At 42.4% G+C, this 19,092-nt stretch overlaps 1 protein-coding gene across 1 annotated transcript in view; it reads left to right on the top strand.

The window, feature by feature from the left end:
• shank3a (SH3 and multiple ankyrin repeat domains 3a) overlaps window positions 1-19,092 on the top strand; it is a 223,835-nt gene that overhangs the window by 99,561 nt on the left and 105,182 nt on the right. Inside the window, 2 exon segments of the mRNA XM_079682360.1 lie at window positions 6,202-6,405; window positions 11,351-11,422. Coding sequence (XP_079538486.1) covers window positions 6,202-6,405; window positions 11,351-11,422 — 276 coding nt within the window.

Genomic DNA, 19,092 nt, shown 5'->3' with positions numbered 1-19,092 from the left:
TTTCATTTTTTGGAAAGCACTTTGAATTGCCTTGTGTTGAAAAGTGCTATATAAATAAACTTGCCTTGCCTTGCCTTGCCTTGCCTTACCTGCCTGTCAGCCTTCCATCTCGTGCACAAACTTATCTCGTGCCCTCATTGGTCATGTTGGTCTTGTGTGTGTTGGAGGAGGGACTCTGTAAGGAAGTGGAAGATTTTTTCCGGCTGTGTATTTTCAAATTCTAGTGAAACTCTCTCAAACTGGTTTCTCCAAAATTACCTACCCCACCTTTAATTGACCAAAAAATATGAACAGTTGGAAGATTGAAAATGGGATTATTATTATTATTAGGATTATTTGTAGGTCATTGAAAAGTAGAATCATTTAGAAAGATGTGAACATTGAAGTTTCTATTTTAGAAGAGCTGACACTGTAGTGCATCGCTGGTTATAAAAGTGATTTATAAGAGTCATGTTTAAAGATGTGCAATACTTAAAACGTTTATAAAGTTCCTCTGAGTGTGTGTCATTAGTTAGCTGATAAAATGTTAGGGATAATTACCTTGACATATTGACTATAAGAGCTTGAATCAAACAAGCAACCTTATATTTGAAAGATTAACTGACATAGCAATAGTCGCACGTGGTATATAAGTGGTGAGTACTTTAAAGGGTTCATGAATAGAGGAGACTTGAATGTGAAATAAGAACAAGAAAATAAAATTCTAAATTCCTAAAAAAATCAGCAGAATATTTGAACTGAAAACTTTAGAACTAAAATGATACGTCTCCAATAATGTCTAAAATATGTGGAATATGTTGAAGTCAGTATGAAGTCTCCATCAGACGGAAAAGAATAGGCTGAGACAGTCTGTTAAACTCCAGTGACCACGTCATTAGTCTGCTCTAATTATGTAAATTGGAGTTATGAGTTGACATTATCGTGTTCCATGACACAGGTGTTTATATTTGAGATAACGACGTGTTCAGAGATCAAAGGTTTCCATGGTGATTAGTGAGAGGAAAGCATTTTCATTGTTCTGAATGAGAGAAAAACCTGTTACATGTGAACGTTTTGTTGAAGAACCGTAACAGATATCGGTGAAATTTCAAAGCGTGAAGCATGTCAAGGAACTTGAGCATCTGAAGTGTTCTTTTTGTGTACTCTCGGGTTAATAATGTGGACTTTTTGGCAGTTTAACTAAAGGTGTGCGGCTGCTGTGGTGGGGAACGGTGAGGCTGAATTTACAATGGGTTTTAATGGAGACATGTTGAAAGTTTTTGTCACTTCATGCCCTCAAGAGGCATTTTGTTCAATTATTTTGCTTAATTTTTGTTTATCTTTCAAGCTATGAGTTGTTTTCCTACGTTTGTCATGAAATTGTGTTACAAGAATAATGTCAGAAAGATGTGTGACATTTTAAAGTTGGAATGAGGTTTCTGAGTGAAAGTATGAAGGAACAGTTAGCAGTAGGGCTGCAACAAATTACTAATTTGATAATCGATTAATCTATCGATTAATGAAACGATTAATCGATTATTCGGATTGTTAAGGTTTTAACTGTACTACTACTTATATCGATACTGCTTATCGATCCGGTCCTTTTAACGATAGTATTAACGGTTCTTTTGACAAGAAATAAGGTAAACTAACTAAACAAATTGTGAACAAAACTAACACTGCTTTTTATTTTTAATTAAATGCATAATATTTCACATCAAAAGAAACAACAATGTTTTAACAAATCATATTAAATAATGTGATGACAGAACTGTAAACAGAATAGCTGAAACTTTAACAAAATAAATAACTCAGTTACCTCTAATCATTAACCTATGTTTTTATAACTGAGTTAACTCTGTGTGTTGCTGCTAGCATACATAACACCTGATGTGGAAACGTTACTCGTGGACGGGGCTACAGAGCTGCTAGAAAGACAGTGGAACCCGGTGCATTTCTCCGTCTGGATGTGGAGCACTTTTGCTAAATGTTTAGACAAATTGCTCATGTTACCGCCCTTACATGATAAACTGTTATTGCACTTTTGGTAACGAGCATTGTCCACATCGAGATGGCTAAAGTTTAACCACATCTCGGAGCGCGTTCTCTACGCCATCTCCTCCGTGTGTGTGTGTGTTGCATGCATGTAGTAGCTGCGTGTGTGTGTAAACTGCCCCGCCCCCTCGCAAGCAGGCGGGGGAGAGATCTCTCGTCTGAATTGGGAAGATCGAAAATACATTATAGACGCATTTTGTACTCATATTGCATATTAGAAACGGAGTTGGCGACACTAAGACTGCGATATAATGTTTATGTAGCAATAATACATATGACATACAGTGGGGCAAAAAAGTATTTAGTCAGCCACCAATTATGCAAGTTCTCCCACTTAAAAAGTGTTTGTTATATACCCTTTGTTGGCAATGACAGAGGTCAAACGTTTTCTGTAAGTCTTCACAAGGTTTTCACACACTGTTGCTGGTATTTTGGCCCATTCCTCCATGCAGATCTCCTCTAGAGCAGTGATGTTTTTGGGCTGTCGCTGGGCAACACGGACTTTCAACTCCCTCCAAAGATTTTCTATGGGGTTGAGATCTGGAGACTGGCTAGGCCACTCCAGTACCTTGAAATGCTCCTTACGAAGCCACTCCTGGGTAGTCGCTCCGAGCCACGGAGAACTACAGGGCACAGTGGCTGATTCGCCGGCTGGCAAACAGGTCCACTTCCGCTCTCCCAAACTGGGCCCAGATCTGCTTCACCACCTCCGGGTGAAGCACCCACTCGCCTGGCAGGGGGCCGCCCCTCAACATGAGGTCGGCCCCTCTGTTCTCCAGTCCCGGAATATGGAGGGCTCTCAGAGATAACACCACCTCTGAAGCCCATAACCACAGTTCCTCCGCTGTGGTCAACAAGGCGGCAGATCGAACTCCGCCCTGCTTGTTGATATAAGCCACTGTGGTGCTGTTGTCGCTCCTGACCATTACATGTCTCCCCTGAATTAGGGGCCTGAAATGCTGGAGGACTAACACTACCGCCCGTAGCTCTAGGAGGTTGCTGTGTCGAGACTATGTTAGAGCCCAGCGCCCACCTATAGCCCTCTTCAGGCAGGTCCCTCCCCATCCTTTTCTGGATGCATCCGTGAACACTGTGATGTAGGAGGTCACCCGTCCCAGTGGAGACCCCCTCCGGAGGTGATCCGGGGACCCCCAAAACCGGAGTTTGCCCTCCACTGAGGGGGGGATGCTCACCAGCCGCCGCTTGTGCCTCTTGGGATCCAAGCGCAGGCTGGAGAACCACCTCTGCAGGCGGCGCATATGTAGTAACCCTATCGGGACCACCATGTGAGCAGCCGCCATGAGACCCAGTGTCTGCATGACAGTAAAAGCTGTCACTGTTGCCCCCTGTCGCAGCCTGCGCACCCCCTGAAGAAGGGACGCACGTCTGCTCTCTGACAGGGTGGCGCGCAACGCGCCTGCATCGAGCACGACACCCAAATACAACGCCCGTTGGTGAGGTATGGGGGTGCTCTTTTTCCAATTGATCGCAAAGCCCAATTTGGTCAGGTGTCTGATCAATTGTGCTGTGCACGCCATGATATAATTGGATCCTCTCCTCCTCCAGGAGGCTAAAGGGCTGAGTGACCGAGGAGATCGACCCAAAGAGCCCCTCCGTGGACACGGGGGCTCCGAGGAGATCTTCTCGGTCCTTCTTAGATAGGGCAGTGAGTCCCAACCACACGTGACCAGACGCCACTGTGGCCAAGGAAATCACCCGCCCTGCTGCAGTGGCCACGCCATGAATCAGATTGTTCATCTGACCTATAGCGCGGTCCGGATAATCGCTCCCGTCTTGAGACAGGAGGGCGGGGGCGACTGCCTGAGGGGTGATCAGGGAGACGCCCAACACGCCGAGATTATTTGCTGCAGCCGCCATCTGCGTACCGAGCTTGAACATCTTGTCCAGATATTCCAGAGTGTCTCGGTCCCGGGGCAGCGGGGGCAGGGGTCGCTTACCCTCCGCCCAACCAGCCGCCCGCGGAAGCAGATGGGCCGCCAGGCTCTCATCAAGGGGGGGCACACCCGAACACGTTATGTCCGAACGACCCTCCACCTTTATGATGCCTGCCATAGCGGCTACTGGGGCCTTCGTTTTAAATGGCTGCTGCCATGTCGCCTCCACACACCGCCATATATCAGGCAGCTGGGGCGAAACGAAGGTCGGCTGCCCTGGATGCACCGGGCCGTAAAACCCCTGTCTCAGGCGGCTTACAGGCCTCGGTGGCAGCGGTGGGGGGAGCGGTAGGCCTACGCGCTCCGCCGACAGGGTCATCAGCGCTGGGAAATCCATACGCGCAGACCTAAGAGTCGGACCTCCAGACCCCGACGCGTCATCGTCCTCCTCCTCCGTAATCGGGGTCGTCTGGCCCCACAGAAGGGAGAACCGGAACGGCACTTCCTCCTCTCCTGAATCGCCCATCTCGACGACGTCGAGATCCGGATCCTCCACCTCCTCCTGTGGGGCCTCCGCCGACAGAAAATGCTGCCCACGATGCTCACGCGTGAGCCGAGGAAGCATCTGGCAGGCTGAGCATGCCGGAGCCGGGCCCATACTGCTCACGGCGTGGTCAGGCCCCATACACAAAAAGCAGAAGGGGTGTGGATCCGCCCCCGCGATCAGGTTTGGACATTTCGGGCAGGTCCTGTGGTCAAGAACTGACTCCATTACTCTCTATTTTTCTCGTCTTTTTAAAGCTCCGTGGAATCACTTCCGCTACTGAAGAGAAAAGGATGATAGTCAGGAGGCGAGGCCTCCTTTTATGCGGTGTGATGCGCGCGCATTCAGGTAGGCCCGCCCAAAGCCGGCTACGTCTATAGAAGTCTCAGTGGGAGAATGCTCGCAGGGTAAGGTAGTACCCATAGAGTCCAGTAGAGGGCGGAGCCTGTGAGAGATATAACAGAGAGGTTTATGGGATGCTACAATGCATGATCTGTTTAGTATTTGGAGCCAACACTTCAGAGACATGTTTTGTATATATCTGAGACCTATAATATATTGATGAAATTTTACTACCATAGTATGTGTGTTATTTTAATAAACGTTCAATCCTATACTTGTAGTTTAGAAAGACATCTTTTACGTCATGTCTTTTTGTTTATGAATATTTCATAACTCTGCATGTTGTTGTGTCTCTGCACCCACTGCACTGATGCTCCAGCCAGAGCTGCGTGTGTGCTGCTGGCAATCTGCATGTTGTTCTCAGTTGGGCTGTGTTGTTGTGATATGATGTGATGTTTGTGTCTTAGTGTCAACAACACAGGATAGAGTTGAGGGACCTACTCGATATTGCAGGCAGTAGTGATTGATTTATTACTTGTGGATTTATCACTCTCTCTTTCTGCCTCTAACTCTCAGCTAGAGGGAGGTGTTCTGCTTAATCACACTTACCATAGTCCTTTACACTCAGTCTGGAGTGGAAAACAGCATAGTCATTTATTTCAAGTGTTGAATAAATGTGTCTCAGTTAACAGTTAACCAATCCTTATCTAATTTACAAATATCAGTTGTTTATGGAAAATAGATTTCCCCAAAGGTTTTAACTCGTTTTATCTAATGCATATTCAGTTGTTTATTAAAGCACAGATGATAACAAGTTGATTGTATTTTTCTCAGTTTTCCCTCAAGAATCAATGCAGAACCGGCAAACTGTTTTATTAATGACTGGAGAGACATACTGCAGCTATTTGTGAAGCACTTAAATATCGCCCAGCTTCATTTTTAGAGCATGAATAATGAACACCTAAATTTATGTTGCAGAATAATGGGTGTCAGAAGAGTGTTTCTATAAAAGCTTTTTTCTTATGTTACATTGTTGTTTACTCTCTTATGGTAACCAGCACTGGCTTTCAGGATGACATTTTGTGAAAAGTAAATGTTAATGGTGAAGTGCTGCCTCACCTCTATGTTAGTTGCTTATTAAAAAAAGGCCTGGCTTTTTCCAAGGGCATGAAGTTGTAAGTTCAATAGATTCAATAGATGTAATTAAAAAGGCCCTAGTTAATATTCCAGCACCTTTGTTAGTGCCTGTATGTTTATTTTTAGGTGACTTTGGGTCAAATATAGCCCTTCAGTCTCTTAGTTAAAGTCAACTAAAGTGCAATATGTGATATTTAGAAAAATGACATACGCTTAACCTTCTCCCCTCCTTTGATCTTGTCTTTGCAGAAATGCATGAAATTCGATGTGGATGCTCCTATCTGGCTGTCGAAGCAGCAGATCCTGTGTACTCTCAACCAGAGCCTGAAGGATGTACTCAACTATGGCCTCTTCCAGCCGGCCTACAACAGCAAGGCTGGCAAGTTTCTGGATGAAGAGAGACAGCTAAGGGAATACCCCTTCCCCTCCATCGCTCCTGTACCTTACCTGGAGGTAGGTATGGATCATGTGTATGTATGAGGCTTTAAGGAGTGTTCGCAGGAGAGAGCAGGAGGCGGAAAATAAGTGCTACATGTCACCACACCATGCATAATCTTTCTGTATGTACTATACCTTATAATCCGCCAGAAAAAACAGGAGAACAATCAATTCACACAGCAGCTCATTCCTTAAAACAGAAGCTTCAGATTGCTTACAATAAGAGGAAATATGAAGGGTATATGTGAAGGTTGTCATGTACATTTGTTATTGGGCTTTTTTCTTAGCAACTTGAACATGTTTTCAACTTTAATCGACTGAATTGATTTGACGATTGGGCTTATTAACATCTTAAAACTGTGTAATATATTTGAACATGTATATTTAAGAAGTACAATATAAGACAAGCAGAAGGTTATTATACTTAAATCATTATACTTTTTTAATTAGCTGAGGTCCGATTCAAAATGGTCCGCGTGCCGTAGTTTGGACACCCCTGGTTTAAAGTTAAGAAGACTATTGTAATGTAGTGTGATCTGGGGTCATTTACCTACTTTTCCCATTTAGTAAACCAGCCTTGGAAAAGGGGAGATTAAACCGATAAACCAAAACAATTTCCCAGAGTAAGCCTGTATGTATGTATGTATATGTAACCACAATGTTGGGGTATGCAGTATTCAACAAACATTTCAAATGAACCTTTGAGGGCCACTGCAGTAGATCTTCGTATAGACTAAACACACAATGCCTGATGTCATTTGTCACCCCTCTTAAAGCTTTTGTTACTGTAGAGAATCCGCTGTAGCCTTTTTGATGTTTCCTTTATATATTTGTGCATGCTTCACAGGCGCACACATGCAGGCTTATACAGCGTGTTGGTGTGTGTGTGTGGATCATTGTGTATGCAGTGTAGGCTCTTCCTGTCAGGATGTGTCAGTCAAATCTAGCAGCAATAATACCAGGCTCAATCACACTATATGACAGTCTGTTGTCTGCGGTGGCTGTCATCTCTTGGAGATAATTCTTGTGCTTGTCCATCATGGTTTATGATCAGAGAGTAAGCAGGCATACATGTGTTGCAAGATGTGTTGCTTTACAAACAGCAGTGTAAAGATTCCAGGTGATTTTCTGACTAACCTTGGTTGTTTTGAGTAGTTTCTTTTAGAGATAAATCGCATTAAACAGATTGACTTTGAACCTAGTGCCTCAGTCATCCTTTGATGCTTTGGGAGGTAAGGGTATATTATGAACTATATTTTACACATGATTGTCCCAAATTGCACTTTATCTTTTAATAACAGTACTTTATTTTGTAGTGCAGATTGGCTTTATAAACAGTTATGAAATGATGCAGAACCTCAGTAGCTGAGTGGTTCAAGTGTATGCCACATAATCACATCATTGGCAAGGATCTTTGTTGTATATCCTCCCTCCCTCTCCCCGTTTCCTGCCTTTTTATTCTTTGTCCGGTAAATGCGAGAAGAAAATGATAAAATGTTGATGCTAATGTCAGGGCTCCAGGATCAATATCAGTGGAATACCATTTTGCTGTCTACCTGTGGGAATTGGAATATGTCAGGAACATCAGTGTGTAACGATCAACTATCAAAAATAGCTGTGTTAAATAAACGCACAAGGGGTTTTTGATATGAAATCATATTATAAAGGCAAAACAGAACTGATAGACGGACAATCTACTCGGTCTCTAATAGTCCCCACGGAAGTGTATTTACTACTGTCTATATCCACACATTCACAACATAAACAAAGACAGGTTTTATACGTTATTCAATTATATTGACAGTTTTCCAGCCAAGCAAAACACAAGCAAAGCTCAACAAAAAGTCAGCTCCGCGATAAACCTAAATTGTCTTTACTGCTTAATCCAGGCCACTATAGTTACATTACATTACATTTAGCTGACGCTTTTATCCAAAGCGAATTACAATAAGTACATTTGACCAGGAAGATACAACCTTGAAGAAAACAGAATCATATAAGTACATCAGGTTTCATAGAGCCAAACATTTCAAGTGCTACTCAACTGGCTTTAGATAAGCCAGCCCTTTGTTAGTATATAAGTGCTTTGTTAGTAATTCTATCGCTCGAAGTGGAGTCGAAAGAGATGAGTTTTCAGTCTGCGCCGGAAGATGTGCAAGCTATCTGCTGTCCTGATGTCAATGGGGAGCTCATCCCACCATTTTGGAGCCAGGATAGCAAACCCACACGTTTTTGTTGATGGGAACTTGGGTCCCCCTCGCAGTGCGGGTGCAGCGAGCCGTTTGGCTGATGCAGAACGGAGTGCACGTGCTGGGGTGTATGGTTTAACCATGTCCTGGATGTAGGAAGGGCCAGATCCACTCGCAGCATGGTACGCAAGTACCAGTGTCTTGAAGTGGATTCTAGCAGTTACTGGAAGCCAGTGAAGGGAGCGGAGGAGCGGCGTGGTGTGGGAGAATTTAGGAAGGTTGAAGACCAGACGAGCCGCTGCATTCTGGATGAGCTGCAGATGTCGGATGGTACATGCAGGTAGACCAGCCAGGAGGGAGTTGCAGTAGTCTAGGCGTGAGATGACGAGAGCCTGGACCAGAACCTGCACTGATTTCTGGGTCAGCTGGGGACGTATCCAGATTCCTTGCAGTCTGAGTCGGGGAAACAACAGAGGTGCCGATGTTGATTGTTAGGTCAAGAGTGGGACAATCCTTTCCCGGAAGGAAAAGCAGTTCAGTCTTGTCAAGGTTGAGCTTGAGGTGATGAGCAGACATCCACTGAGAGATGTCTGCTAGGCAAGCAGAGATGCGTGCGACGACTTGGGTCTCTGAGCGGGGAAAGGACAGAATTAGTTGGGTGTCATCAGCGTAACAGACGACACCAGCGTAGTTCATTGACAAAAAAAGGCTGTTGCTCCTGCGCCCCTCACCAGCAAAAGCAGAAATGTTTGTAGGCGTGTGGCGCAGTGAATAGAGCGTTGTTGTTCGGATCAGGGGGTCACTGGTTCAAACCCCACTGCAGTCAGCATGTCGTTGTGTCCCTGAGACACTTCACCCCAAATTGCTCCCGCGGGGATTGCCCACAGTATTGAGTATGTAAGTCGCTTTGGATAAAAGCGTCTAACAAGGAACATGTAATGCGATGTATTTAGGCTATAATCCACAAAAAAGGTAAACACGATGATCAGCGTGGCACAAAGGAGCGATCTCACCCTGTGTTGGAGAGAATCTCTCTCTCTATCTGGGCGCGTCCTCTCCACGGAGACGTGCTTCTTGGTCTGTCGATGCGATTTCCACATTCAGTCATTTTCAGTACTTCCCCGTTGCATTTTAACATATATACATGTATATATATATATACCTGCTGAGGAAACTTAAATATCCCGCTGAATACCCGCATTCGCCACACACACACTTCCTCCTCCCGTGAGAACCAACCACTGGTCTCCAGGTGACGCGCCCACTAAAAGCCTCTGGGCGCGCCGCGACAGGTGAATATGCAGATGAGGCTTAATGACCCACACCCTCAAACCGTACATAACAGTGGACATTAACAACTGCAGAGGATAATATACATGTATCATAGTTCATTTAATTTCATGATAATCAACATGCCTTAAACCTTTTCCCCTGCCACTACAGTTTAGAAAAAACACCTTAAATCAATGTGCGGCCGTCACAAGTGACATGCTCTTACAAATATTATAATAATACACCAGTAGAAAAGCTCTGATAAACGCCAATACATTACGAAACAGCAGCCAAACTGTATAGCCTACATAAGGGAAATGACTTGTTTTATCAGTTTAAACTCCACAATTAACTCTGTGGTTGGTTTACAATCCAGCTGAATAGGTGTGGGCTCCGGTCAGTGTCTGTGTGTGCGCGCAAGCCACTGCTATTACCCTGTCGGAGCATTGTGTGGTTTATTGATTGACCAGCAGTTATTCCCTAGAGCCTGTGGAGTGTAGAAATGATTGACAGGTCTGGATTAGCAGCTCAAAACTGCTCTGCTCCACCGTGGATTTGCCCCATCAATGAACACCACACCACACCACATGTGAATTCTTGCGTACAAACTTACAAAAGTGGAATAGTTTGCCAGTCCCAGAAAGTGAAAGTTACGTATATTTAAAAACTATAACAGGCTGTCAGTGTTTGGTGATCCATGTCCATTAAATACTCTGCCTATTAACCAATTGGGAAAATAAATGCAGCTTTCTTGTTGTAGTAAACTTTGAAACAATCCATTCTCAGTTTACTGCTTACATGGCAAACTGATTAGATTGAGGCTCTACAATGCGCAATGTCATAATTTTTTATTGCAGAATATTTGCCATGTTATTCTACCTTTTTATTACCTTTTTAACTTTTTTCTTACACAGTATAATGTATTTTCAGGTTTTGTATAACCCAATCAAAGTCTGGTCTTCGGAGTTCAGCAAAAAAAACATCTCATTTACTATTTGACATACTGAATTTATATTTACGGTTTTGGAAACAATTTTTACTCGAAGTGGGGAAAAAACACTGCCCCAATCGACTTGTCTTTTTTAATTTGTCAAGTCCCTCCTGCAAATTTATACTGAAACTTCAAGGAGCAGTAGATGGCTTTTCAGGCAAGATAAGTAATATGTGGAAAATATGACAAGTCGGACAAATGGGATGGATGACAGCCGTATACAGAGAGATATTTGATACTTTCATTTCATATCATGGTTATTGAATGACTCAAAATGTCTCTCCGCCATATCTTCCTCTCTATCTCTCTCATTCTTTTTCTCTCATGAAAAATAGATTTGATGTATTGTGGTCTGCTGCTCTGATACCGTGTGACAAATTCAACTAAAGTGACGTTGATAATTCACATTATTATATTTATTTTGTGTGCATTTTGTAATACAGTCAAAACATACAACAAAAACAAAGGATATAACGTGCTCTCTTTGTTTGCTCCTGCTGTGTTTCAGTTCCGCTATAAAAGACGTGTCTACACTCAGACTCACCTGGATGAAAAGCAGCTGTCGAAGCTCCACACCAAGGTAAAACCAAACAGCTGTTAACTCTGTCATTAGGACCTCTGAAGAGCTGATGCTTTGTGCCACCTTTTAAACGGAGTGAACAACAGATATGCTGCACAAAGCACTTCTGCCAAAGATTTGTTGGCATGGAGGACAAGTGGTTACAGCAAGGGCAGGGGGCTCTGATGCTGGGCTTTCCACTTTATAAGATTCTTGGAACGAGGACCTTGGTAATAGCTTAACAAATGTGTTTTTGCACTTTTATTCATGTGTCATTGAATAACTCTCTTAAGGCCATGCAGTGCCCTAAGAGAGGTGTGTGTGTGTGTACGGTGAGCATGGTTTCCATTCACAATCGCCCCAACCCTACTTTATCTTTAATCAATCCTGTGCCATTTCTTGTGATGAAATACTCAGCAGGTAGCACTGTAATCTTCTTCCTTCTTCAAGACATGATATCCTCCACTATTCAAACACACACACTGGAATATAACACAGCAAGACATCTAATGCTGCACTGATGTTTTCTTCTCTTTTCAAGCACTTCAAAATAAGGCAAAATAGACATTTAATAAAAGGCTTTGTCAGTATGACAAAAATGTTTGATCTATTCTAGATTATGAACTAAATGACCGTTGGACAGGTTAGGAATTGCAGTTCTGAAATACCAGGAGATATCAGCATGCAGATGAGGTCAAACGAGGATGATTTGTGTGTGTGTGTATGTGTATGTGTGTACTGTTTTGCTCTGCATAGTTTTGTGTGTGTGCTTGTGGGTGTAATTATAAGTGGAACAGACAGCAGAGAGAATTTAATGCATTCACATCAAACTCCATCAGAGGACAGAAGATTTGCACTGGAGCAAATTAAAGGTGTCAATTGTGTGTTCTGTGTCATAGAAAGTGAGAACAATAGTGCAGAGCTGCGGTTGATTCCAAATCAAGGGACTGCTTTGTTGATCGTTCATGCATCATTCATTTCTTTTCAGCCTTGCTATTGTCAAAAGCCCGTTTTCCAATTGCAGCTTTACTTTACTAAGAACAATTGCATTTTAGCATTTCAGCATATGCCTTTTTTAAACACTATTGAAACATTCGATTAGATTCAATGTAATTGACATTGCACATGCAAAAAGTAAACAAAGTACAGAGGAAGTCACAGCTAACAGACATATATGGGTTACAGCCTATATACAGGTTGTTGCATATGTGTGGCAAGTTACAGACAAGGTGGTATGATGAGTGAAACAGTAACAGATAAGAGGAGTGGAGTGGTTTAGGCACATTTTAGTTACATATATTTAAAAAAACAATAGAACCAGTCTTTCCATGCACTTGGTGATGATGGGGTCAGTGCAACGAAAATCATTCAAACGTATGCCTTGCCACATGCGCCTGTGGTCAGAGTTGTTCTTAAAATACAGCTGTTTGTGTTGTTGTTTGACCCCCCTGATGCCCTCTTCAGATTGGCCCTGGAAGATCTGTATGGCTCTGGCTTTCTGAGAACTGGAAGCAGCATTGCATGCCTTCTGCAGAGGTCTGATCATTTCTGTCCAAGTGTTCTGGTTAGGGAATGTCTTGATTTGTTTGTGGGTTGTGATTTTGTGGTCTTCATGTGTTGATATAGTCCAGAAGAAAAAAAAGGCACATGTTTCAACATCCATGTGGGAGTCCAGAGAGGCCTGGCTAGCAAACAATCTCCAGTCTGTGTGTAACCGGTGTGGTTAAGCGGTCTCTGCGCTGTGTTGATAATGGACGAGACCTGAGCTATCGCAAAGTTGAGACAATCTCTGTTTCATGAATGACAACAGATAAAACGATCAGTTTCACATCAATTTCCCTCAAAGTGACTCCTCTCACGTGGAACGTTTACAAAAAGGGCAGAGGAAACGTGAGGGACACAATATATAGGGGGAACAATAAACTCCTGAGCACAGCGATCACACTTCAGAGGTTCCGCCCACTGATCTCCGAACTTGCCAGGTATTTAACATTCAATAAAATGAAGAACAAAGAATAAAATAATATAAAACACAGAATTTGTGTGATTATACAAAATGAAATGAAATAAACCCCACTGCATATTTACATATGTTACATGTGTGCAGAGACTGCTGCTGTGGTGCAGAGTCTGCCCCTACATGCTGCCTCACATAATAATATGATGAATAAAATACCATTAAGTCAGACCACAAAGTACAGCGCTATCAACCCCAATGTGTGACTAATGTTCTTAGATATGCTTTTCTTGAACTGAAGATAAGAGTTATGCTTCTGAGAACAGTTTAAGCTTTGTAGTGAGCTCCCTAAATATCCCATAAGAAATATCATCATATTAGTGATCTCACTGTCGTTGTTTGAGGATCTAAACTTACCTAATGGGCACCTCTAATATCATAAGATCTTTTTTTCAGAACATTGAATAAGCAAAATACCTTTTAAAGTTGTACATTATTACTGGGCTTTGTCTGCTTCTTTACAACGATCACATGTATCTGTTTTTACTAGTTGTGTATGTTTTTCAAGAGCTTTCATGTAAAACAAACTGACAGCATTTAAGTCTATCCAGGACATTTCAAAATACTATTACTATATTTTTTCTTAGGAAAAGTGGCATACAGTATAGTAGGTCCAATTCCTTGTGAGAGACATTTTAACATTTAGTTTTGGGGAGTAAAGGCCAAATACTCTGTGTCCTGGATATACAGTATGTTGGACAATTGAAATGAAGCTGGTTTCCTAGAAAAAGAGTGAACTTTTAGTTTGTTGGGCTTTTTTGTCCATCTACTGTTTAGTTTTTTCTGCTGTGTACTTCTATTAAGAGTGGAAGAGAGCATGAGAAAGAGAAACAGTGAATGAGAGGGAGACGCAGGAAAGCTGTGATGAGAAGGATGAGTCATACTCTCAAATATTGTCTCTTGTCTAACCAGTCTGGTCTGAGCGGCTGCCGTCTGCTACAGTGCTACAAACTGAACTCCCCCACCATCAGCTTCTGCCCAGCTGCAATTTAGCTGGTAATTTCACACTATAAATCATCTATAAAGAGAGCATTTGTTATGATTGTAGAAGTAGAAATGGTACAAATCTCAAATAGAGAAAAAAGAGTGTGCAACTCAAGCCACTGAGGTTTTCTCACTGCATGAATGGGGAGCTCCCGTGTTGGTTGAGCTTTTTCAGAAATGAGTAATCCAGGACAGCTGTAGCACTTGAGAGGATGAAGGTGGTAATTTGGCAACATGAGCTCAAGAAGCATCTATAATTGCAATATTTATATACATTATCAATTTCGCTCTTTTTTTCTGAATGGCATGTTTGCTTTTGTTGCATAATGACTTCCTGGTGTAAAAAGGGGAATCCTGCTATGGGTGACTCTAGGCAGTCAACATGTTCACTATTCATCCTGTTGGGCAGAGGTCAGGCATTAGCCTACTTTGCTGGTGTTGACCCCGTTAGCCGCAGGCTAAAGTTTGAAATGAGGTCATAATTGACAGGATTTCCCCATTCTTTTCCCCCTTTACATTCGACCTAACCAGACCTCCTCACTCGGAAACTGTCCTAGTTCACCATGAAGGGGTCTGCAGAGAATATGTGGGTGTTTGATGTAGGAGGTCAGCCATGTGATGCACAGGGCTGCAGAATGGGGGGCTTTCTTGCAGTGTGACAATAGGTTTCTTGTTATATCAATTGTAATTTATTTTAAAACAGTCCTAAATAAACACGCTCATTGACTGTTTGACATTCAAAACTGACACTGTGTCTTCACTATATTTCAATGTCCAATTTTAGGTTGCTAACATTTTTTTAAATGACAGTAAATCACATCATCCGCTAATCAAGATCACCAACTTCCTGCTGTCTAACATATGAGGAACAGAGTATTAATGCCTCACTCTATGGACTGATCAATGTGACTGTGTTCACTACATCCACTACAGGAGAGCAGATCTCATGCTGTTAAAGGTTGATTAAACTGTTAGACATTATGCCTACTGGCTATACAATATATATTTACAATGTTGGCATAAAAGAAGGATTAAAGAAAGGTATGCTGTGTATATAATTATGAATTAAGCCCAGGGCATCAGCTCCATAGAGAGGGGAGGGAGTGGGCTGTAACAAGCTAAAGAGGCATATAGTAGTGGAGAGCATTTAGTAACGCACTATTTGGCAATGTGCTCACTGACTCAACCGAGCATACTGTCAGAGTAAGGGCTTTGGATTGTGCTTATATCATAACCAGTTGAGACATTTCACACACAATCAAAAATATGAAAAGCTTACTGTTTAGCTAAAAATGATTGTTCCTATCAGTTTGATTCACATCATGTCAAGGTTATTGGTAGTGGACATGTGTGCAAAAATAATTCACAAAAGGCTCCTCTATGAAACGCATTACAGAGTAATGCTATTCCTCCTACACTGACTTCTTGTATTGTTGTTGGCCGTTTATTGTATTTATGAATGACAATTGCTGTGATATTTTCAATTGAGAATAACACTGTACAGAGAATGAGGCTCATTGTAGGTGTATGATTGTTCTGAGATGCCACTGAGGATAAGCAAAGTGCCTAAACCCTCCTATCAGTGCTACTGCAGCTTTCATGGAATTTGATGTGGGATTTCTGCATAATACTGTACACACACACACACACACACACACACACACACACACACACACACACACACACACACACACACACACACACACACACACACACACACACACACACACACACACACACACACACACACACACACACACACACACACACACACACACACACACACACACACACACACACATACACATAGCTTCATGGCACGGGATGAAGGTATGTTTCCATTGGGGAATCCCTCACATACAAAGCTCTCATTATGGAAAGTCCTGTGAAAAGAAGAAACATTTAGCTCTTGAAAAAAAGAGTAACAATATCTGGAACATAAGATTGAGATATTGATAATGTATGTTTTTTGTGTTGATGTGTAAAAGGTAATACATACTGTGCATTTGTGTGGAGTTGTGTAAATAGGGGTTATTTGAGGATAATCTCAGAAACACGAGCATTATTCAATATTTGTAAAGCTCCCATTGTGGTGTAACACTTGGTTTGGACTGAAATGACTGCGCTGCGTCCTACAGTATGTGTATGGCTGTGTCCCGTTGTTTTCTTGATTTCCTATCGCTTAGAATATCCCTATCTGTCCTCGCTTCTACACCCCGCCCACTTTCTCTCATTCTCTCCTGTTTTCCCTCTCTCTAACTTCTCTCCTCCCTCATTTTTTCCATCCCTCTTCCCTGGCTCTCTCTCCCCACCCTCCCTCTGTTCTCTTCAGCATCCTGCAAAAATCACCCTTTAACATCTCTCCGTCTGTCTGTGCATGCACAGAAGTCAGAGTGTGCGCCTGTGCTTGGGTGACTGGTTGTGTGAGTGACCATGTGAGTGTGTATGTGCTACTTTGACAACAGGAGAAGGACAGAGATCAAGAGGAAAGGAGATGAAGGGGAGGGGTACTGGATATGGCCATGTGGATGATGTTTTGGCATTGGGACTGTAGCATACCTACAGGAGTGAGTGTTTGACGTGGAGTGTGTGTGTGTGTGAGATGGGATCCGCTCTGGGCAGAAGACAAGCAGCCGAGAGAAGAGAAAGAAAAACTAAAGAAGCAAGGAAGGCCAGACTCAATAGTAAGGTACCCCAATTTCTCTCATCATCTCTTTATTTTAATTTGATCATTATATCTGGTCTAATTATGTATTTTCCCTCCTCTATCCCTCTCTTTCATACTTTCTACCTCTAATGAATTCCTGAACGCTCCCCAACTCATCCCTGTCTACCTGTCTGTGCTCTTTCTCTCTTTCTCTCTCCTGCTTCCGTTGTGTTGTTCTGCTCTGCTGCATGTTGGCTGTGTGAAGAGCTGGTGCAGTCTTGTCTGAAACATTGACAGAATGCTAATGTATCTCTCTGCACTGGTTCAGTTACCAACCATACGCTATATTTGCCTGTGTGTTTATTCACGTGTGTGTCTGTGTGTGTGTGTGTGTTTGACATTATAGAGGAGGTATGAATGTTTGTGGCGGCTATCTGTGACCTGTGTGAGTGACTGATTAAGTAAGGCAAATATATGCGTGTGTCTATATGTGGTAGACATTCCTGTATGCAAGTGTGTGTGAACATGCGCATATAAAATGTGTGTATGACTGCACATGACAATGTGTGTGTGCTCGTGGGTCTCTCCGGGACATAAGTTGCCTTGTGGTTTTTTACCTTCTGTTATCAAAGTGCTCTGCTTGTGTCACATTGCTGTCCTTACCTTCTACTGATGCTCTTTAATGGAGACGGCTTTACTAATGTGTGGTTGTGTATCGGAGAGAAACAAAGCCGCAAAGAGCAAAAAGACAGCATAATATTTGGGTACAGTTGTTAAACATTTCTGTGACCCTCCAGTGTGAGTCCCAAAGCTGTCCGTCTCCGTCAGTGAGGGCTCAGCAGGTGGCAGCTGTCAACAGGATGCCCTGCAGGCACTTCCACACACATGGGCAGCCTGACCTTCTCTACAAAAATATATCCCACAAACATGTCTCCCGTAAATCCATTTGGTCAATAATTGACACAGTATAATCCAAGAGGTATAACAGCTCATCATTAGTAGTTTTTAATCATGTTCTTTCTGTATTTTTCACATCCAGCTAGTGTCAGAACAGCCATTAAAGCTACACACTGCATTACATTGTGATTTCTCCTTTGCTTTGGCCCTGGCTTGTAGAGTGACAGTCTTATTTAGCATTACAGATGCCTGATTACACTCGTCCACTGCTTTCACTCTAATGTGTTTGAGTCTTCTGTGATACTGCTTTTCTAGCATGTGTTCAAGTTGTGGGAAATTGCAGCTTTGTAATCAACTAATGTGTTAGTTAGAGAGGGGGTTTTCAAAGAAGGAATTGATTATTTTGTGTTCAGTCTGCTTTGAAACCAGGCCATGTAGAAACTATAGCCGTAGGGTCTTCACAACACACTCCAGTAAGCTTTATTTGGGTCTCAGCTTGCAGGTACTGTTAATGGTTATTTTGTTGTGCTCTGTCTTTGAGAAGTAATGTATTTTGATAGGGAGAAATGTATCGTTCATAGCTTTACCCTATGCAATATACAGTTCTTCATTAAAATGTTAAAGTTGGGAGACAAAGCCGCAGCTGAGATCAGATAAAGTTAAATTAGGAATGAACGGCAAATTTCCTAAAAATGTACTGCTTCAGTCTTAGAAGGACAATTGCTAAAAATAAGCTTCAGTAATAATGTGCAACTAAACCAGAAGATGTTAATCACATTATAAATGTCCCAGTTAGCCTTTCATCAGTCAGTCTCTGACATCTGCAGTATGGAGGATACAATCAACTCTGCATTTCAACTCCCTACACTGTTGCTTATACCAAACAGACATTTCTTTGGTGGATGACAAATATGAACATCACAGCTGCATGCCTACAATGTTAGAATGAAAAATGTGACTTATTTTGTCCTGTTTCAGAAAATGTAAACCCAGCAAAAAGCCATTTAGCTGGCTCCACATACTTTTCCCTTTCCTTTTATCGTCTGAAATCTAACTCACTAACGATCACCACAGTTTTGTTGTCTTTTTTTACAAAAAGTAGACATACCATGCATTTTGCATCCATCCATTAAACTGAACTGGAAC

Source organism: Notothenia rossii, assembly GCF_949606895.1.
Source record: "Notothenia rossii genome assembly, chromosome: 5".
NCBI lineage: Eukaryota > Metazoa > Chordata > Actinopteri > Perciformes > Nototheniidae > Notothenia > Notothenia rossii.
Note: the sequence above shows the minus strand (reverse complement) of the source record. Positions and strands in the feature narration are given on the sequence as shown.